We start from the raw sequence: 17847 nt of genomic DNA on the forward strand, positions 1-17847 counted from the left end.
TTATATTCCTAAATTAGCAACATGTAATACTATAGATCAAACCCCAGTCCTGTAATGATAAGCAAATATTCTACCACATCTCTTATTTAGATTAAAATGTAAACTTGTATTTTTTATAATATTGATATTTATTTTGATGAACTGGCATTTTCTCTTAATTTCAAAAAATGTGTTTTAATGTGTTAAGAAGGATTATACATAAAGTTCCATACTGTCTTTTAAAAAACCAATTCAAACATTACAGCCTGAGGCTATAAAATGCTATAATAATGTCATTAAAATCTTAAGCTTATTTCCTTTCCAACAACTGTTTAAATATTATATGCACAGTTTGTTTCCAAAGAGCGTATTACGGGGAACAGTGTTTCCAGTTTAGTGTCTAACATGCCTACAATTTAGGCTTATTTAGCTATTGAAATATATTGGAGAAAGACATATTAAGTAGAATTGAAGAATTACTCACCTAGTTGAGTCTCCTGAATTGTCAGTTTACTTTCCACAGGATACAAAAGTTTGGGTGGCTTATCAGTCAGAGGAGCTGAAAAACAACAACAATAAAATAATACAAAGACTTACAGCTAGGCTGCATAAACTGAAAGAAAGAACACAGTTCACTTTCCCAAACATTTTTCATAGTAGTATCAAAGCACTCTACCAACTAATGACTTTCATATTTCAGGCAGGAATGTCAAGCAAATAAAAAAGGCATTAGATTATACTAGAGTAAAGCATAACACATTCATATTGATATTCAGAAAACACTATACATTACAGAATCAGGACTGGACAGGCCTTTAGCACTTATTACCATGGATTTTGAATTTGTACTTTGCTTTTTGTTTGGGAGGAGTGTTTAATACCTTTTACTGTGTGACAGATTAAAGAAAAAAACAGGGGTATGTGACATGCACTATGATTTTGACCTAAGATGATGTGATTCTTAATTCTATTTTTATTTTTCATATGTTAATCACTTGGATTCAAAGATATGATTTAGTAATGATTTTGAGCAAGTGTTTTCTAAATGGGGAGTCAATGTGGCATTAAGTTTGTGTAAGTACAAAAATGCACTCCCATACAAAGTAAATATTCTTTTTAAATTATTTTTATTTTTATTAATTATAGTTTATTCACTTTGTATCCCCCCTGTACCTCCCTCTCTCCTCCCCTCCCAATCCCACCCTCCCTCTCCCACACCCATGTCCCTCTCCCAGTCCACTGAAAAGGGTGATCTTCCTCTCCTTCCCTCCAACCCTAGTCTATCAGGTCTCAGCAGGAGTGACTGCATTGTCTTCTTCTGTGACCTGGTAAGGCTGCTCCCCCCTCAGGGGGAGGTGATCAAAGAGCCAGCCACTGAGTTCATGTCAGAGACAACACCTGTCCCCATTACTATGGAGGCCACTTGGATACTGAACTGCCATAGGCTACCTCTGTGCAGGAGTTCCAGGCCATGTCCATGAGTGGTCCTTGGCTGGAGTATCTGTCTCAGAAAAAAAACCTGTGCCCAGGCTTTTTAAGGTCTCTTGATGTCCTTGTGGAGCTCCTGTCCTCTCCAGGTCTTACTATCTCCCAATTCTTCCGTGAGATTCCCTGTACTCTGCTCAAAGTTTGACTATGAGTCTCAACATAGCAGGGTAGAGCGTTTCAGAATATAGGATAAACATGCTAAAATCTGTACACCTAAGGAAGCTAATCAAGAAGGATGACTCTGGCTAAGATGCTCAATCCCCACTCAGAAAGGCAAAGAGGATGGATATCAGAAGAAGGAGAAATCAGGGAACAGGACAGGAACCTACAACAAAGTAAATATTCTTAAATAATATTTTCCTCTTAGACTAAACCCTATGCTATTACTATACGTTAGATTTTGTAGTATTTCTTGCTAATTTACATGCTACACCCTCTTTGAATTTAAGTTTCTACATACTTCCTTTCTCTGCTCGTCAATTTTAATTATCAGCCAATAAATCAAAGACTTTGCTGTGACAGCATTATCGAGAGATGCTTTTCACTGCATACTTCATTTCTATTTAAACTAGATTCTCTGGGCTATAGAAAAACAGTCAGTTCTTTATGAAGCTTCTCCCTTCTACCCTCTGATTGAATTGTTCAGGTCCCTTGAAACCTGTCTCTGCAAAATCTACTCTGAAACAAGTACAGTGATGATCAATTAATGGTTGCTGAGCTAAGTCTTTTTGCTTTCAGGACTTTCTCTCTCTGATGTTATTTAGGAATGAATTTGGTACAACATCTCTCACTTGCCAGGAATACATGCCCGCTTGGTTGATAACTGGAAGTCTAATCTAGATATAACAGCTGGGACTTGGCTACACATATTTATCACGAGAGGATTGAAGAATTCAAGCTGCTTTAGCAGCTTGCCTCCATCTCTAATTAACAAAAAAACCATTACTGAAAAAGAATGATAAACACCAAGTCAGAAAAACAGAGATGTTTTCAGAGATTTTATTTGGGAAACCAGCTTCAAACATGATTGTAATTCTGATTATTCAAAACTAATTAAACACTGTATTTATTTATCTTTATTACTATTAAGGTTTTAGAAATAAAGGTGTAGATAAAATTTGGGTAAAAGAATAAAAAAACCCTTTAAAATTCTCAAAGATATGAAATTTCTCTGGTTAACTTTAAACCTTTTATTTCACGCCTAAAATTGTCTTAACATATTTAGTTCTTTTGCCACCTAAATAATCAGTTTTTTTTCAGTCAGTGTTGGCAAAAATATGTCATCAATGAACTAAGTAACATTTCTTAGACTCTTTATCAAATGATTATAATGATTATAGTAAAAACAAAACAAAACGACAACAACAATTTTGTGACCCTGTTCAGGTTTCAAGTAGGTTTCTTAGTAAGGAGAACAGGGTCAGTCTCTGGCATGAACTCAGTTGGCAGCTCTTTGGTCACCTGTCCCTGAGGGAAGCAGCCTTACCAGGCCACAGAGGAGGACAATGCAGACAGTCCTGATGAGACCTTATAGACTAGGTTCAGACAGTAGGGAAGGAGGACCTCCCATGTCAGTGGACTAGGGGAGGGGCATAGAGGGAGAAGAGGGTAGGAGGGTAAGTCCAGGAGTAGATGAGGGAGGGGGCTGTAGCTGGGATACAAAGTGAATGAATTGTAATAAATAAAAAATAGATAATAAATAAAATTTAAAAAATAACTGGTTTTATACATATGCTGCAGAGAATGAAATATGGTAGGTAGTCTTTTAATTTTGTTTAAGTGAGCTTAAATAAGTAAGCCAAAATAAAAGGACAGAAGAGATAGATATATAAACATAGAAACAGATAAGATAGGGAGTTAGAGAGATGGTTACTCCTCTTCCTAAGGGCACAATCTTCAGGTGGTTCACAATAACAATAGCTCCAAGTACTATGAGGCTTCCATGGACATCTGAGCTCATGTGTATAATCCACCAATAATTAAAAACAATAAAAGATAAATCATAGTAAAACATCATCAATGAGGATAGCCAAAATATCCTACAGAAACTAAATGATGAAGTCCCTTTGATATACTGAGCTGGAGTTTCCAATAAAGAGATTCTCGAGCAGAGCAAATTCCTTTCATGAGAGGCTTTCATGTGAAAAGACAAATAACAGCAAAGTTTAACATTATCAAATAGGGAATATACAAATATCTATCAGAAATCACCTGATGAAGACCCTTATAAGTCAGCTACCTAAAGTACCCAATAGAATCCTGGGCAGAGGAGAATGCTCCCTCATATTTGGCTTCTGAGTAAAGAAAACAGATGACATTATCAATTTGGTGCTAACAATGTCCCGCAGAACCTAACTGGGAGGTTGAGGCAAGATGAAGTTCCAGGTTTGTAGGCTTTCATTTTGTTTGGTTGAAGGTGTCCCTTGTTTTACAGAAGAAAAATTTTCATTTTCATGAGGTCCTGTTTATTGATTGTTGATCATAACACCTGAGCTTTTGGTGCTGTGTTCAGGAAGTTGTCTCTTGTGCCAATGAGATCGAGGCTTTTCCCATTTTTTTTCTAATAGATTTAGTGTGTCTGGTTTTATATTGAGGTCTTTGATCAATTTGGACTTTAGTTTTGTGCAGGGTGATAGATATGGGTCTATTTGCATTTTTCTACATGTACAAATGCAGGTAGACTAGCACCATTTGTTGAAGATGCCATATTTTTAATTGTATGGTTTTGGATTCATGTCAAAACTCAGGGGTCCATAGGAGTGCAGGTTTATTGCTGGGTCCTCAATTTAATTCCACTGATCCACCAGTAAGTTTAGTTTCTATGCCAATACATGCAGTTTTTGTGACTGTTGCAACTCTATATCTGACAGAGGGCTAATATCCAAAATATATAAAGAACTCAAGAAATTAAACAACAAAACCCCAAATAATCCAATTTTAAAATGGGCTACAGAGCTAAATAGAATCCTCACTAGAAAAACATAGAATTCTGGAGCATCATTTAAAGAAATAGTCATCATCCTTAGTCATCAGGCAAAGGCAAATCAAAACAACAATCAGAATGGTTAAGATCAAAAATTAAATTAACAGCACATGCTGGAGAAGATGTGGAGAAAGGGGAATTCTCCTCTATTGCTGGTGGAAGGGCAAATTTGCATAACCATTTTGGAAACCAATCTGGTGCTTTCTCAGAAAATTAGGAATAGTACTACCCCAAGACCTAGCTATACAACTCCTGGCATATACACAAAAGATACTCAACCATTCAACAAGGACAAGTGCTCAGCTATGTTCATAATAGCTTTATTCATAATAGCCTTCTATTTTCAGACAATGTTGTTTAGTTTCTTGTTTTTCTGTTTTATTCCTACATATGATAGAATGATTTTTCCATGTAACTGGATAATTCCACCTAATATCACATTTTTACAGATCTATGTATGTTTTTGTTTGTATGCTTGCTTGTTTATTTCTTTTTTTACCTTATTTTAATTTTTATTATTATAATTTATTCACATTCTGTCCTCACATAAACTCCTCCCTCCTCCCCTTCCAATGTAACCTTCCCTCTGCCTTCTCCATGCATACCCGTCCCCAAGTCAACTGATAGAGGAGGGTCTTCCTCTCCTTCCTTCTGATCCTAGTCTATCAAATCTCGTCAGGACTGGCTGCATTGTCTTCCTCTATAGCCTTGTAAGTCTGCTTCCAACTCAGGGGGAGGTGACAAAAGAGCAGGGCAATCAGTTCATGTCAGAGGCAGTCCCTCTTTCCATCACTATGGAACCCACTTGGTTACTGAACTGCCATGGGCTACATCTGTGCAGGGGTTCTAGGTTATCTCCATGCATGGTACTTGGCTGGAGTATGAGTCTCAGGAAAGACCCCTGTGCTCAGGTTTTTTTGTTTCCATTGTTCTCCTTGTGGAGCTCCTGTCCTCTCCAGACCTTACTATTTCTCACTTCTTTCATAAGATTCCATGCACTCTGCCCAACAGTGGGCCATAAGTCTTAACATCTGCTTTGATAATCTGCAGATCCATTTGGTTCATGACCTCTGTTAGAGTGATTGTTTCTTTGTTTAATTTCTGTTTTGTTGACCTGTCCTTTGTTGAGAGTTGGGTGTTTAAGTCTCCCACTAGTAATGCTTGAGGATCTATGTGTGGTTTAAGTTTTATGAATGTTTCTTTTACATATGTGGGTGCCCTTGTATTTGGGGCACAGATGTTCAGGATTGTGATGTCTTCCTGGTGGAAATTTCCCTTGATGAGTATGAATTGTCCTTCCCCGTCTCTTTTGATTAAATTTCATTCAGAGTCTGTTTTATCAGATATTAGAATGGCTATTCCTCCTTGCTTCTTGTGTCCATTTGCTAGGTAATCTGTCTTCCAGCCCTTTACCCTCAGGTAATGTCTACCTTTGTGACTTAGGTGTGTTTCTTTTATGCAACAGATTTTTGGGTCCTGTTTACACATCCATTCTGTTAGTCTGTGTCTTTTTATTGGAGAATTTATCCATTGATGTTGAGAGAGGTTAATGACCAGTTGCTGTTAGATCCTTTGATTTTGATGTTGGCTGTGGTAGTAAGTTTGTGTGCTTAGTTACTTTTTGTTTAACTGTAGTGAGGTTAATTATTTCCTGTGTTTTCTTGAAAGTAGTTAGTTTTCATGGGTTGTCTTTTTCCTTCTAGTGTCTTCTGTAATGCTGGATTTGTCTGTAGGTATTGTTGAAATTTGTTTTTGTCATTGAATATCTTGTTTTCTCCATCTATGAGGACTGAGAGTTTTGCTGGGTATTGTAGCCTGGGCTGACATCTGTGTTCTCTTAGGGTCTGTATGATATCCATCCAGGTCCTTCTGACTTTCATAGTCTTTGTTGAGAAGTCAGGTGTGATTCTGATGGGTTGGCCATTATATGTTACTTGGCCTTTTTTCCTTGCAGCTTTTAGTATTTTTTTTTTCTTCGTTCTGTATACTTACTGTTTTGATTATTATGTGGAAGGAGGATTTTCTTTTCTGGTCTTATTTATTAGGTGTTCTGTAAGTCTCTTGTATTCTTATTGGCCTCTCTTTTAAGTTGAGGAAATTTTCTTCAATGATTTTGTTGAAAATATTTTGTGCCTTTGAGGAAGGAATCTTCTTTTTCCTCTATTCCTATTATTCTTAGGTTTTGTCTTTTTTCATGTTGTCTTGAATTTCTTGGACTGTCTGTGTCAGGAATTTTTTTAAATTCATTATTTTCTTTGACAGATACATCAAAGAAAAGAAAACCTGAGAGTCTTTCTTCCATATCTTGTAGTCTATTGGTTATGCTTACCTCTGTAGTTCTTGTTTTCTTCCCTAAGTTCTTTCTCTCCATAGTTTCCTCCATTTGTATTTTCTTCAAATTTTTCCATTTCCATGTTCAGATCTTGAGCTGTTTTGTTGATTTCCTCCTCCTGTTTGACTCTATTTTCCTTCAATTCCTCCACCTGTTTGTTTGAACAATCCTTTTTTTTTCTCTTTTATTTCTTTCAGTGATTTAAGTATTTCCTCTCTAAAAGCCCCAAACTGTTTGGCTGCAACTTCCTGTATTTCTTACAGAGGACCATAATCTGTTTGACTTTATCTTCCTCTACTTCTTTACAAATTTTATTTGTTTCCTCTGTTATCCTTTTCATAAACATATATGTTAGGTCATCTTCTTGAATTTCAATTATGCTGGGGTGTCCAGGGCTGCTTGCCCCTGGATAACTGGGTTCTGGAGATGGAATACTGCTCTGTCTTTTGTTGGTTCAGCTTTTACACTGGTCTCTACCCATTGGCCTATTTTAGGTGTTGAGTGTTAGTTTCTGGTGGTTCCTGGTATCCTGTGGTGGAGAGAACCCTTTGGCAGGAAGATGATTTTTCCTGAAGGAAGCCTCCTCAGCTTTTTGGGTATGGTCACTGAGTAGTCGTTCTTTTTCAGGAATCACCACAGCTCACCTCAGGCATACATATCTAAGTGTAACTGTGGTCCTTGTTAGTCAAGAGGTCTCTCCTCTCACCTGGAGAAGTCCTGGAGAAAGCTGCCCTGCTTCTGGGTTTCTTGCCATAAGTTTAGTGAGGTGCTGCTGTAACCTGGGTGCCTGTGGTTTGGTCAGTTTAATCAGGGATAACTGGTTGCCCCTTGGAGCAGTATCTGGGGGTTGATATCAGGGATCCCAGGCTTCTGTAGGTCTGAGGTTGGGGCTCTATGCCCCAGTACCCAAGCTGTAGTCAGTGGCAAGTGAGCTCTGCTCTCATGCATGCAGCTGAAGGCTAGAGTCAGGAGCCTGTGAGTAGCCAGAAACTTTTCCAGAGCTAGGTGTCCTGAGGTGTTTTCCCCACAGTGGGGTTTTCTCCCAACAGAAAGGCTCAGTCTATGGTGTTTGGTTTGGTGCATAGAGCATGCAGGTGCTGGCAGGTGGTGGCTCCAAGCTGATGCCTGGGCAGGAACCTGAGACCTTTTCCAGGGAACTTTCCTGTGTTTGCTGGTGTGTGGAGGTGGTGATGGTCGGCTGAGTGCTCTAAGCCGTCTCCCTCCCTGTGGGGTTTTCTCCCCACAGGGACTCCCAGTCTCTGATGCCCTGGGGCGCACAGTTCTGTCTGTGAAGGATAGTTAGTGCACAGCAGGTCTGGGCTGTCAGTGTGTACCTACCAATGTGTGGGACCTTTTCCAGGGATATATTGGGTGACCATGAGTCAGTCCTTGTTTGCTTCCTTCCCAGTGGGGTTTTCTCTTGACAGGGAAACCCCGTCTCTGAGGCCCTGGGGCACATAGTTCTGTGTGTGATGGAGAGTTGGGCATGCAGCAGGTCTCTGTGCTGGTGGCTGGAACCCCTGCTCAGGGCTGACAGCCTGTGCCTGCAGGTCTGTGGGACCTTTTCCAGGGAAAGACTGAGTGACCTGAGGTCAGTCCCATTTACTTCCTTCTCTGTGGATTTTTCTCGTGACTGGAACTCTCAGTCTCTGGTGTTTTTTTGCCCACCGTTCAGACTGGGAAGGTGATCAGGACACGCAGACATGTGGCTCTGGTCTGGAGACCGAGTGCCTGCGCGACCCTGGATCTCTTCTTGGTTCTGGCTGGGTGACCTGATTCCCACACTGTGGAGATTCCTCTCACCTGGGAAACACGATTGCTGTTGTTTTAGGGCCCAGAGTTCAGTCTCTTGGTCGCTGTACTGAAAATGCTGTCCTGCTTCTTAGACACAATGTCCTCTTGGCACTGCCATCTTGGATACCCCCTCCAGATCTATATATTTTTGACAGTGACATTATTTCATGTTTTTTATCCATTGTTTTACTGTTACATTTTAAAAAACCATTTCAATAGTGATGAGCACTTAGTCTGAATCTACATCTTGTATATTATGAATAATAGTACCACAATAAAAAGTATATAAGTATATGCACACCTGGTGTAACTGGAGCACATGGCAGTTATATTTTTCAGCTCTTTGAGCAACTGATGTGAGGACAGTAAATCCTGGACTGGAGGAGTTGGTCTGGAGTAAGAGTGAGACTGAGACATGTCCAAACTCTAAAAAAACTCATTCTGAAACCAATAGGAGCAGGACTGCTACCTCCTATTCTGGACCTACATGTCCCGGCACACATCAGCCTTATGACCTACACCTCTGCTGCCTTTGAGGTGGACACATATCCTGGTGGCCAGGTTTCAGATTAAAATTCCTCTTTCCTTATAAGGACATATCCAGAAAGCACCTAGATTTCCTTCTCATGCAAATGAAGCAGTCCTAGGACCTTAGCCCCAGCCAATAATGTATCCTCACACTGCAAACCTCTCTCCAATCCCAAAAGTTTATACTGCCCTTATCTCCCACTTCCCAAACAATAAAGAGAGCTTTGTAGCTGAAACTGTCTTCAGAGGAGGCTATTTCTCTTGCAATCATGCTGACTGAGATCTTGCTTGCACCCACCAGCCCAGGTAAGCTTCATTTCCTCCAGTCTAGGTTAATATACAACAGTGCCTGGTTGCCTTGAGGATTAATGCAATCTCAAGGCAGCAACCTCCTAACCGTTTGTTGTTGTTGTTGTTTTATAGTAGCTATGTTAATGTTCATTCTTTAAAAAAAAAAAAACATTCTGTCATTATCATACTAATGGTTTTGCTACAATGAATGAATCAATATTGATGTATTGTTATTTAAACCTATACACAGTTTAGCTGTCATTGTTTTTTTTAAAGATTTTATTCAGGTGAATGGGGAAGAGGTCCTCCCCAATCAGTGGACTTGGAAAGGGCCGGGGAGGAGATGAAGGAGGGAGGTTGGGATTGGGAAGGAATGAGGGAGTGGGATATAGCTGGGATACACAGTTAATAAAATGTAACTAATAAAATAAATAAATAGATACATAAATAAGATTTTATTTATTATATGTATATGTATATGAGCGCTCTATCTACATGTATACCTGCATGCCAGAAGAGGTATCAGACCCCAGTATAGATGGTTGCTGGGAACTGAACCAAAGACCTTTGAAAGAACAGACAATGCTCTTAAATGCTGAGCCATTTCTCCAACACATTAATTTACATTTTTATCAAAAGAGTAAAAATTTTTCTTAACCACCATCTGGTGAATATTTGTTTCTGATGTCTAATAATAGCCTATGTGTTATTCTAAGTTTTTGACCAGGCAAATTAAATCATATGCCTGTATGCATGTGCACATACGTACATGTATGTGTGTATATAATGTTATAATCTGCCAAACACTGTAATTGTTTGAAATTTTGAAGGATTTGTATAGTTTAATAATAAAACATCGTGTACTAATGCAACTCCTTTGTTCTGAAGGCCAAGAATCTGAGGTATAAAGAGGTCAAATGCTTTGCCAATGTTAACAAAACAAATTCAAGGTAGAATCTTCAGAAAATCTTTTCCTCTCAATACTTTTTTTTGTGTGCCCTTTGAAAAGTCTGTCAGTCTACCTTCAAGGTATGTACTATCTGCTAAAGAGTGAAAACTTGCAATTAAATCATTACAACACACAGCGGAGAGCTGTTGCAGTGCAATCTGTTATAATCTAAAATTGTCACAGTTTAATGTAATGTTATTATGAATACCAATTAAAAACATTTCTCTTCCAATTTACCTTTCTTTGGTAAAAGTGAATCAAAGTTCAACTGTTGTGTTATTTGGAAACTGTGACTAGGAAGTGGTCACTAAGATGACAATGCAACTTAATTTCCCAGTACTTTGAGTCTAACAAAATTCATTTTCACATATGAAGAATATTCACAGAAAGGTCCATTATTTGAATGTTTCTAGCATATCATGATGTTTAATATGTATTAGTTTAATTTTTTGACAAATGAGAGAAGTTGGAAAATGGCAGGGGTTCCAATGGCCAGTAAAAATGAATTCCGAGATAAGAATTTATTTTTCTGTATTTGCAAATGTAACACTATGTCTTCTACTTCTGAAAAAATTACTCATGAAGACAAACACCAGTAAATGGCTGCCTCATTGATCAGGAGGGGAGGGGAAAGTACAGATATACCAGGCCACAGAAAAAGAGGATCAAGAAAGTCCTGATGAGACTTGATAGGCTATGGTCAGGTAGAAAGGGAGAAGGACCTCCCTTATCACTGGAGGGGAGAAGGAGATTTTGGGGAGAGGGAGCGAGGCTGGAACTGGGAGGGGAAATGGGAGGGGGTACAGGTGAGATACAAAGTGAATAAATTCTAATGTGTTACATCTACACAATGGAATATTACTCAGCAATAAAAAACAAGGAAATCATGAAATTTGCAGTTAAATGGTGGGAACTGGAAAAGATCATCCTAAGTGAGGTATCCCAAAAGCAGAAAGACACACAGGATATATACTCACTCATAATATGGATATTAGATATATAATATAGGATAAACCTACTAAAATCTGTACACCTAAAGAAGCTAATCAAGAAGGAGGACTCTGGCTAAGATGTTCAGTCCCCATTCAGAAAGGCAAAGAGGATGGACATCAGAAGAGGAAGAAAAGAGGGAACAGGACAGGAGTGTACCACAGAGGACCTCTGAAAGACTCTACCCTGTGGGGTATCAGAGCAGATGCTGGGAATTATAGCCAAACTTTGGGCGGAGTGCAGGAAATCTTATGAAAGAAGGAGGAGATAGTAAGACCTGGAAAGGACAGCTGCTCCACAAGGAGAGCAACAGAACCAAAAATATTTGGGCACCGGGGTCTTTTCTGAGACTGATACTCTAACCAAGGACCTTGCATGGAGATAACCTAGAAGCCCTGCACAGATGTAACCCATGGCAGCTCAGTCTCCAAGTGGGTTCCATAGTAATGGGTACAGGGACTGCCTCTGACATGAACTGATTGCCCTGCTCTTTTGTCACCTCCCCCTGAGTGGAAAGCAGCATTACCAGGCCACAGATGACAATGCAGCCACTCCTGATGAGACCTGATAGACTAGAATCAGAAGGGAGGAGGACCTCCCCTATCAGTAGACTTGGAGAAGGACATGAGTGGAGAAGGGGGATGATGGTTGGGATTGGGAGGGGAGGAGGGAGGTAGCTACAGAGGGGATACAAAGTGAATAATTTGTAATTAAGAAAAATAAAAAACTGAATAAAAAAGAAAGCAGTAAGTACCCTGCACTGCTGCCTGCATTTACCTGCTGGAAGTACAGAATTAGTAAACTGGAAATAAATATTATTTATATTTTCCTTTATTTCTTTTTAATGTCCACATGGATGATTCTTGTGTACAGTGTGTTAAGTAAAACAATCCAGGTACAGTCGTATGAATATTCCATGATTTAATTTGTGAGTGTAACCTAAAAAAGGACTCACTTTTCCCAAACAAGAGTAGAATGGTTAGAAGTGTGCGGTATGGAAATGGAGAAATGTCAATCAAATAGTTCAAGGTTTCAGTTATGAGGGACAGAGAAGGTCCCTACCTCTAACATGCTTAGTCTAGTTGATAATACTGCACAATGTATTTGAAAATCCTAACAGTAGATTTTTAAAAGCTTTCATTACACGCAAATGACATTCTTTGAGGTGATATATATTTTAGTTAGCTTGATTTGGGATAATATTTTTATAATGTACTTATGTCTTCTTATCTTGAGCAATTATGCTGCCTACCTTAAACATCTGCATGTTTATTTGTCAAGAGTACCTCAATAAAATCAGATGAAAATAAAAAAAATTAAAAATAAGATAAATACAAATTAAAAAAAGAAAGCAACATACCTAGGGGACCTTTTTTTCTTTTCCTTATAAAAACATGCAAAACTCACTCATTAACTGAAATAACAGGAAAACAATAGTGATATGAAATACAGTGTGATTTAAAGCCATAATCATATTTTATCTACCCAAAGCACAATTATAACTATTTCTTTCATGAGCTATGTATTACATAGAGCTTTGTACCCAACAACACAATTATTTTCCGGTTTTCATTTTATTCTTTATAATGTCTTATCAACAGCATTAAAAATAATATAGTCATTAAAATGATAATAGGCCTCTTCTACTAATATGTCTTGGTTAACAAAATGGTTTTGTAAAAAATGTAGAATTTTAAGGTCATTCCATTTGTTTGGTGAGCATCAGTTAGAGAAGCATCTAGAAGTCAATAACTAAACAAAAATGTGTACAGAATCAGTTGCTTATCTGTGTTACTATTCTTTAAATATTTCTTTTTTCTTTTCTTTTTTTTTCCACAGCTGAGGACTGAACCCAGGACCTTGCACTTGCTAGGCAAGCACTCTACCATTGAGCTAAATCCCAAGCTCTCTTTTATTTTTATTTATTTATTTTTAAGACAAAGTTTCTCTGTTTAACAGCCCTGGCTATCATGAAACTCACTTTGTAGAACAGGCTGGAGTTAAAGGCATGTGCCACTATGCCCAGCAATTCAGAGCTTTCTCACTTAATCATTTCTTCTGCATTCAAGTTATGGGGAAGTGAAAACTTGAATTCTTTCTCTTTTCATAGAAAAGACAACAAACCAGAATAACATGACCAGGATTCTTGGTTCTTTCTAAGGTTCATAGAGAAGATGAAAATGTAAAGTACTTAGCATAAACAAACTTTTCTGTATGTAACAATTACCTCTATAATCCCTCAAATATTATCAATCGTATGCAATATTTATTGCATTCCTACTCTTATCCTACCACAATATTTGTTCTTTAACAATCTTAAATAATTTCTATAATGTATTTTCTACTTTTTTCCCTAGAAGTATTTTGGTATAGGAGGGAATATCCTATACATTGACTTAATAATTCTAATTCTGCTTATTACTTTGGCAAGCTGCATAATTTATTTAACCTCTTGTGGACTCAGTCTTCTTATATGTAAAGTGTGACATAAATAAATTTCCTACATAGGTTCATGTGAAAATGAAATAAGACAACATATTAAGTAACTATGTAGAATAGTTTAAATGTCACTTTTATTTCTTCAGATGAATGAATGAGAGTCATAACCAAGCTTTGTGAATACAAGGCTCAGGCTCATCCCATATCCTTTCTAGCTAACTAACCTTAGGTCTGGAACCTTCTAGTCCCATAGAATCTAATCTTCCTCAAGCTATGACCTTGAAAGCTTCAACTCCTAGCCTCTGTCTGCTAACCTAGGCCTATAAACTTTCAGGTACTGAGACTAACGCTGAAGAAGCTTACCCTTTCTAGTTCTTTTTGAACTCTGTCTGGGTAGTTCAACTTAGCTATTCTGGCTAAAAACTCCTTTCCAAGCTGATTGATTCAAACTGGCTTTGCCTGACTTCTCACTGAACTGCTCTGATTGGAAAAATTGCTTCTGAACTGCACAAACTATACTGCATTGACTGCACAAACTGATGGAATTGTATGAATTCAACTTAACTCAATTGCCCTCAACTGAATGGCACCAAATGGAATTCTCTCCTATCTCTCCCTGCACTGCTCTTAAGTATCCTCTTTTTTTTCCTGTCTGTTCTCTTGAGAGTTGGCCATATTGTATCTCTGACTCATTCTGTCAAATATTCTCTGATTCATCACTTTGTCTACCCTTCAATTGGGGGTCATTGTTTGGGATTAAAGGTGTGTAATAAAGGAGTGTCTGTATTTTAGCCAGAGGGATTGAAGATATGTACTAAAGACATGTCTATATCCCAGCTGGATCACATGAATTACATCTTTGGATCGATCCAGTGTAGCCATGTTGCTGGACTAACATTCCTCTACAGAGTAGATGCAAAATAAATATGCTCTGAGGGTATCTATCAATATTTGGAGAAATAGCACCTAGAATTACATATTTGTGAAATGAGGAGCTAAGGGTCTAACTAAGGATTCAAAGTGCTTTAGACTCTGAATTTAAAAATTATTCATACTTCATACTGTACCTTGCAAGGCAAAGAAAAAGATTTTTAAATATGTCACACAATGTACCATGATTATAAAATGACTCAAATATTGGAGTTCCTCACTGACCAAGCTTATAACCCACATTTTCATATCCATTATTCAATTTCATGAGTATTTATCAAGTGATTAAAATAATAAACATTAAGTTAGAAATAAAATAAATGAAGAGAGATGGCTCAGAGGATAAAGTGCTACCTGAGTTTGTTTTTTTTTTTTATTTTATTTTTTTTCTTATCAGTTACATTTTATTAACTCTGTATCCCAGCAGTGTCCCGATCCCTCATTCCTCCCAGTCCCTCCCTCCCTCTCTCATCTCAACCATGCCCATTTCCAAGTCCACTGATAGGGGGGACCTCCTCCCCATTCATCTGATCCTGTTTTATCAGGTATCTTCAGGACTGGCTGCAAAGCTCTCCTCTGTGGCCTAACAGGACTGCTCTTCCCTTGGGGGGTGGGGAGGCCAAAGAGCCAGTCATTGAGTTCCTGTTAGAAATAGTCCTTGTTCCCCTCAATATGGGAAACCAATTGGTTACTGAGCTACCATGGGCTACATCTGAGCAGAGGTTCTTTGTTATATCCATACATGGTCCTTGGTTGAATGTCAGTCTCAGAAAAGACCCTGTGCCCAGATATCTTTGGTCCTTGTGGAGCTCCTATCCTTTCCTCATCAGTCTAACTCCCCTTCTTTTTATGATACCCTGTACTCTGCCAAAGGTTTGGTCATGAGTCTTTGCTTGGAAAACACTGATAGTTAGAGTATTTCAAATGTGCTCAGTAGACTCCTGTCATACGTTCAATGCACATCCCATCTGTCTTTCTAAACAAGGATTGATCATTTTACCCCATGTCCGCTCTCTTGATTATCTTTTTTAGGTGTACAGATTTCATTATGTTTATCATATCTTATAGGTCTATATAAGTGAGTATATACCGTGTTTGTCTTTCTCCTTCATGGATATTTCACTCAGGATGATCTTTTCTAGGTCCCACCATTTGCCTGCAAATTTCATGATTTCTTTCTTTTTGATTGCTGAGTAGTTTTCCATTGTATAAAAATACCACAATTTCTGTACCCATTCCTCCGTTGGTGGACATCTGGGTTGTTTCCAGGTTCTGGCTATTACAAATAAAGCTGCTATAAACATGGTTGAGCAAATATACCTTTTGTGTACTTGAGCAAACTTTGGGTATATACCTAGCAGTGGTATAGCTGGGTCTTGAGGAAGCACTATTCCTAATTGTCTTAGAAAGGGCCAGATAGATTTCCAGAGTGGTTGTACCAGTTTACATTCCCACCAACAATGGGGGAGGGTTCCCCTTTCGCAACAACCTCTCCAACATGTGTTGTCCCTTGAGTTTTTCATCTTGGCCATTCTGATGGGTGTAAGGTGATATCTCAGGGTCGTTTTGATTTGCATTTCCCTGATGGCTAATGAGGATGAGCATTTCTTTAAGTGTTTCTCTGCCATTCAATATGCCTCTGTCTAGAATTCTCTGTTTAGCTCTGTTCCCCATTTTTTAATTGGATTACTTGGTTTTCTGCTTTTCAGCTTCTTTAGTTCTTTGTATATACTAGATATTAGTCCTCTGTCAGATAAAGGGTTAGTGAAGATTCTTTCCCAATCTGTAGGCAGTCGCTTTGTTTTGATGACAGTGTCCTTTGCTTTACAGAAGCTGTTCAATTTCATGAGGTCCCATGTATTGATTGTTGCTCTTAGAGCCTGTGCTGTTGGTGTTCTGTTCAGGAAGTTGTCTCCTGTGCCAATGACTTCTAGACTGTTCCCCACTTTTTCTTCTAACAGATTTAGAGTATCTGGTTTTATGTTGAGGTCATTGATCCACTTGGACTTTAGTTTTGTGCAGGGTGATGAATATAAATCTATTTTCATTTTTCTGCATGTGGACATCCAGTTGGACCAGCACCATTTGTTGAAGATGCTGTCTTTTTTTCCAGTGAATGGTTTTGGCTTCTTTGTCAAAAATCGAGTATTCATAGGTGTGTGGGTTTATTTCTGGGTCTTCTATTTGGTTCCATTGATCCTCCTTTCTGGTTTTATGCCAATACCATGCAGTTTTTATTACTATTGCTCTGTAGTACAACTTGAGATCAGGGATGGAGATACCTCCAGATGATCTGTTGTTGTACAGGATTGTTTTGGAGATTCTGGGTTTTTTGTTTCTCCATATGAAGCTGAGAATCTTTTTTTCAAGGTCTGTAAAAAATTGAGTTGGTATTTTGATGGGGACTGCATTGTATCTGTAGATTGCTTTTGGCAGGATGGCCATTTTCACAATGTTAATCCTACCAATCCATGAGCATGGGAGATCTTTCCATCTTCTGAGATCTTCTTCGATTTCTTTCTTCAGAGACTAGAAGTTTTTCTCAAACAGGTATTTCACTTGCTTGGTTAGTGTCACCCCAAGGTACTTTATGTTATTAGTGGCTATTGTGAAGGGTGTTGTTTCCCTAATTTCTTTCTTGGCCCTTTTGTCTTTGGTATACAGGAGGGCTTCTGATTTTTTTGAGTTGATTTTGTATCCTGCCACTTTGCTGAAGGTGTTTATCAGCTGGAGGAGTTCTCTGGTTGAATTTTTGGAGTCGTTCATATATACTATCATATCATCTGCAAATAGTGACACTTTGACCTCTTCTTTAGGATTTGTATCCCCTTGATCTCCTTTAGTTGTCTTATTGCTCTGGCTAGGACTTCAAGTACTATGTTGAAGACGTAGGGAGAGAGTGGGCAGCCTTGTCTTGTCCCTGATTTCAGTGGGATTGATTTAAGTTTCTCTCCATTGAGTTTGATGTTGGCTATAGGCTTGCTGTATACTGCCTTTACTATGTATAGATATGTGCCTTGTATTCCTGATCTCTCCAAGACTTTAAGCATGAATGGGTGTTGGACTTTGTCAAATGCTTTTTCAGCATCTAAGGAGATGATCATGTGGTTTTTCTCCTTCAGTTTGTTTATGTGGTGGATTACA

General features: G+C 38.4%; 1 protein-coding gene across 1 annotated transcript in view; it reads right to left on the reverse strand.

Moving 5' to 3' along the window:
* Il1rapl1 (interleukin 1 receptor accessory protein like 1) overlaps positions 1-17847 on the reverse strand; it is a 944588-nt gene that overhangs the window by 364156 nt on the left and 562585 nt on the right. The window contains exon 5 of the mRNA XM_055597800.1: positions 464-538. Within this exon, the coding sequence (XP_055453775.1) occupies positions 464-538 (75 nt within the window). The remainder of the gene's footprint in view (positions 1-463; positions 539-17847) is intronic.

The sequence above is a fragment of the Psammomys obesus genome, unplaced genomic scaffold (assembly GCF_907164565.1).
Source record: "Psammomys obesus unplaced genomic scaffold, mPsaObe1.curated_primary_1811, whole genome shotgun sequence".
In the NCBI taxonomy this organism is placed as follows: domain Eukaryota; kingdom Metazoa; phylum Chordata; class Mammalia; order Rodentia; family Muridae; genus Psammomys; species Psammomys obesus.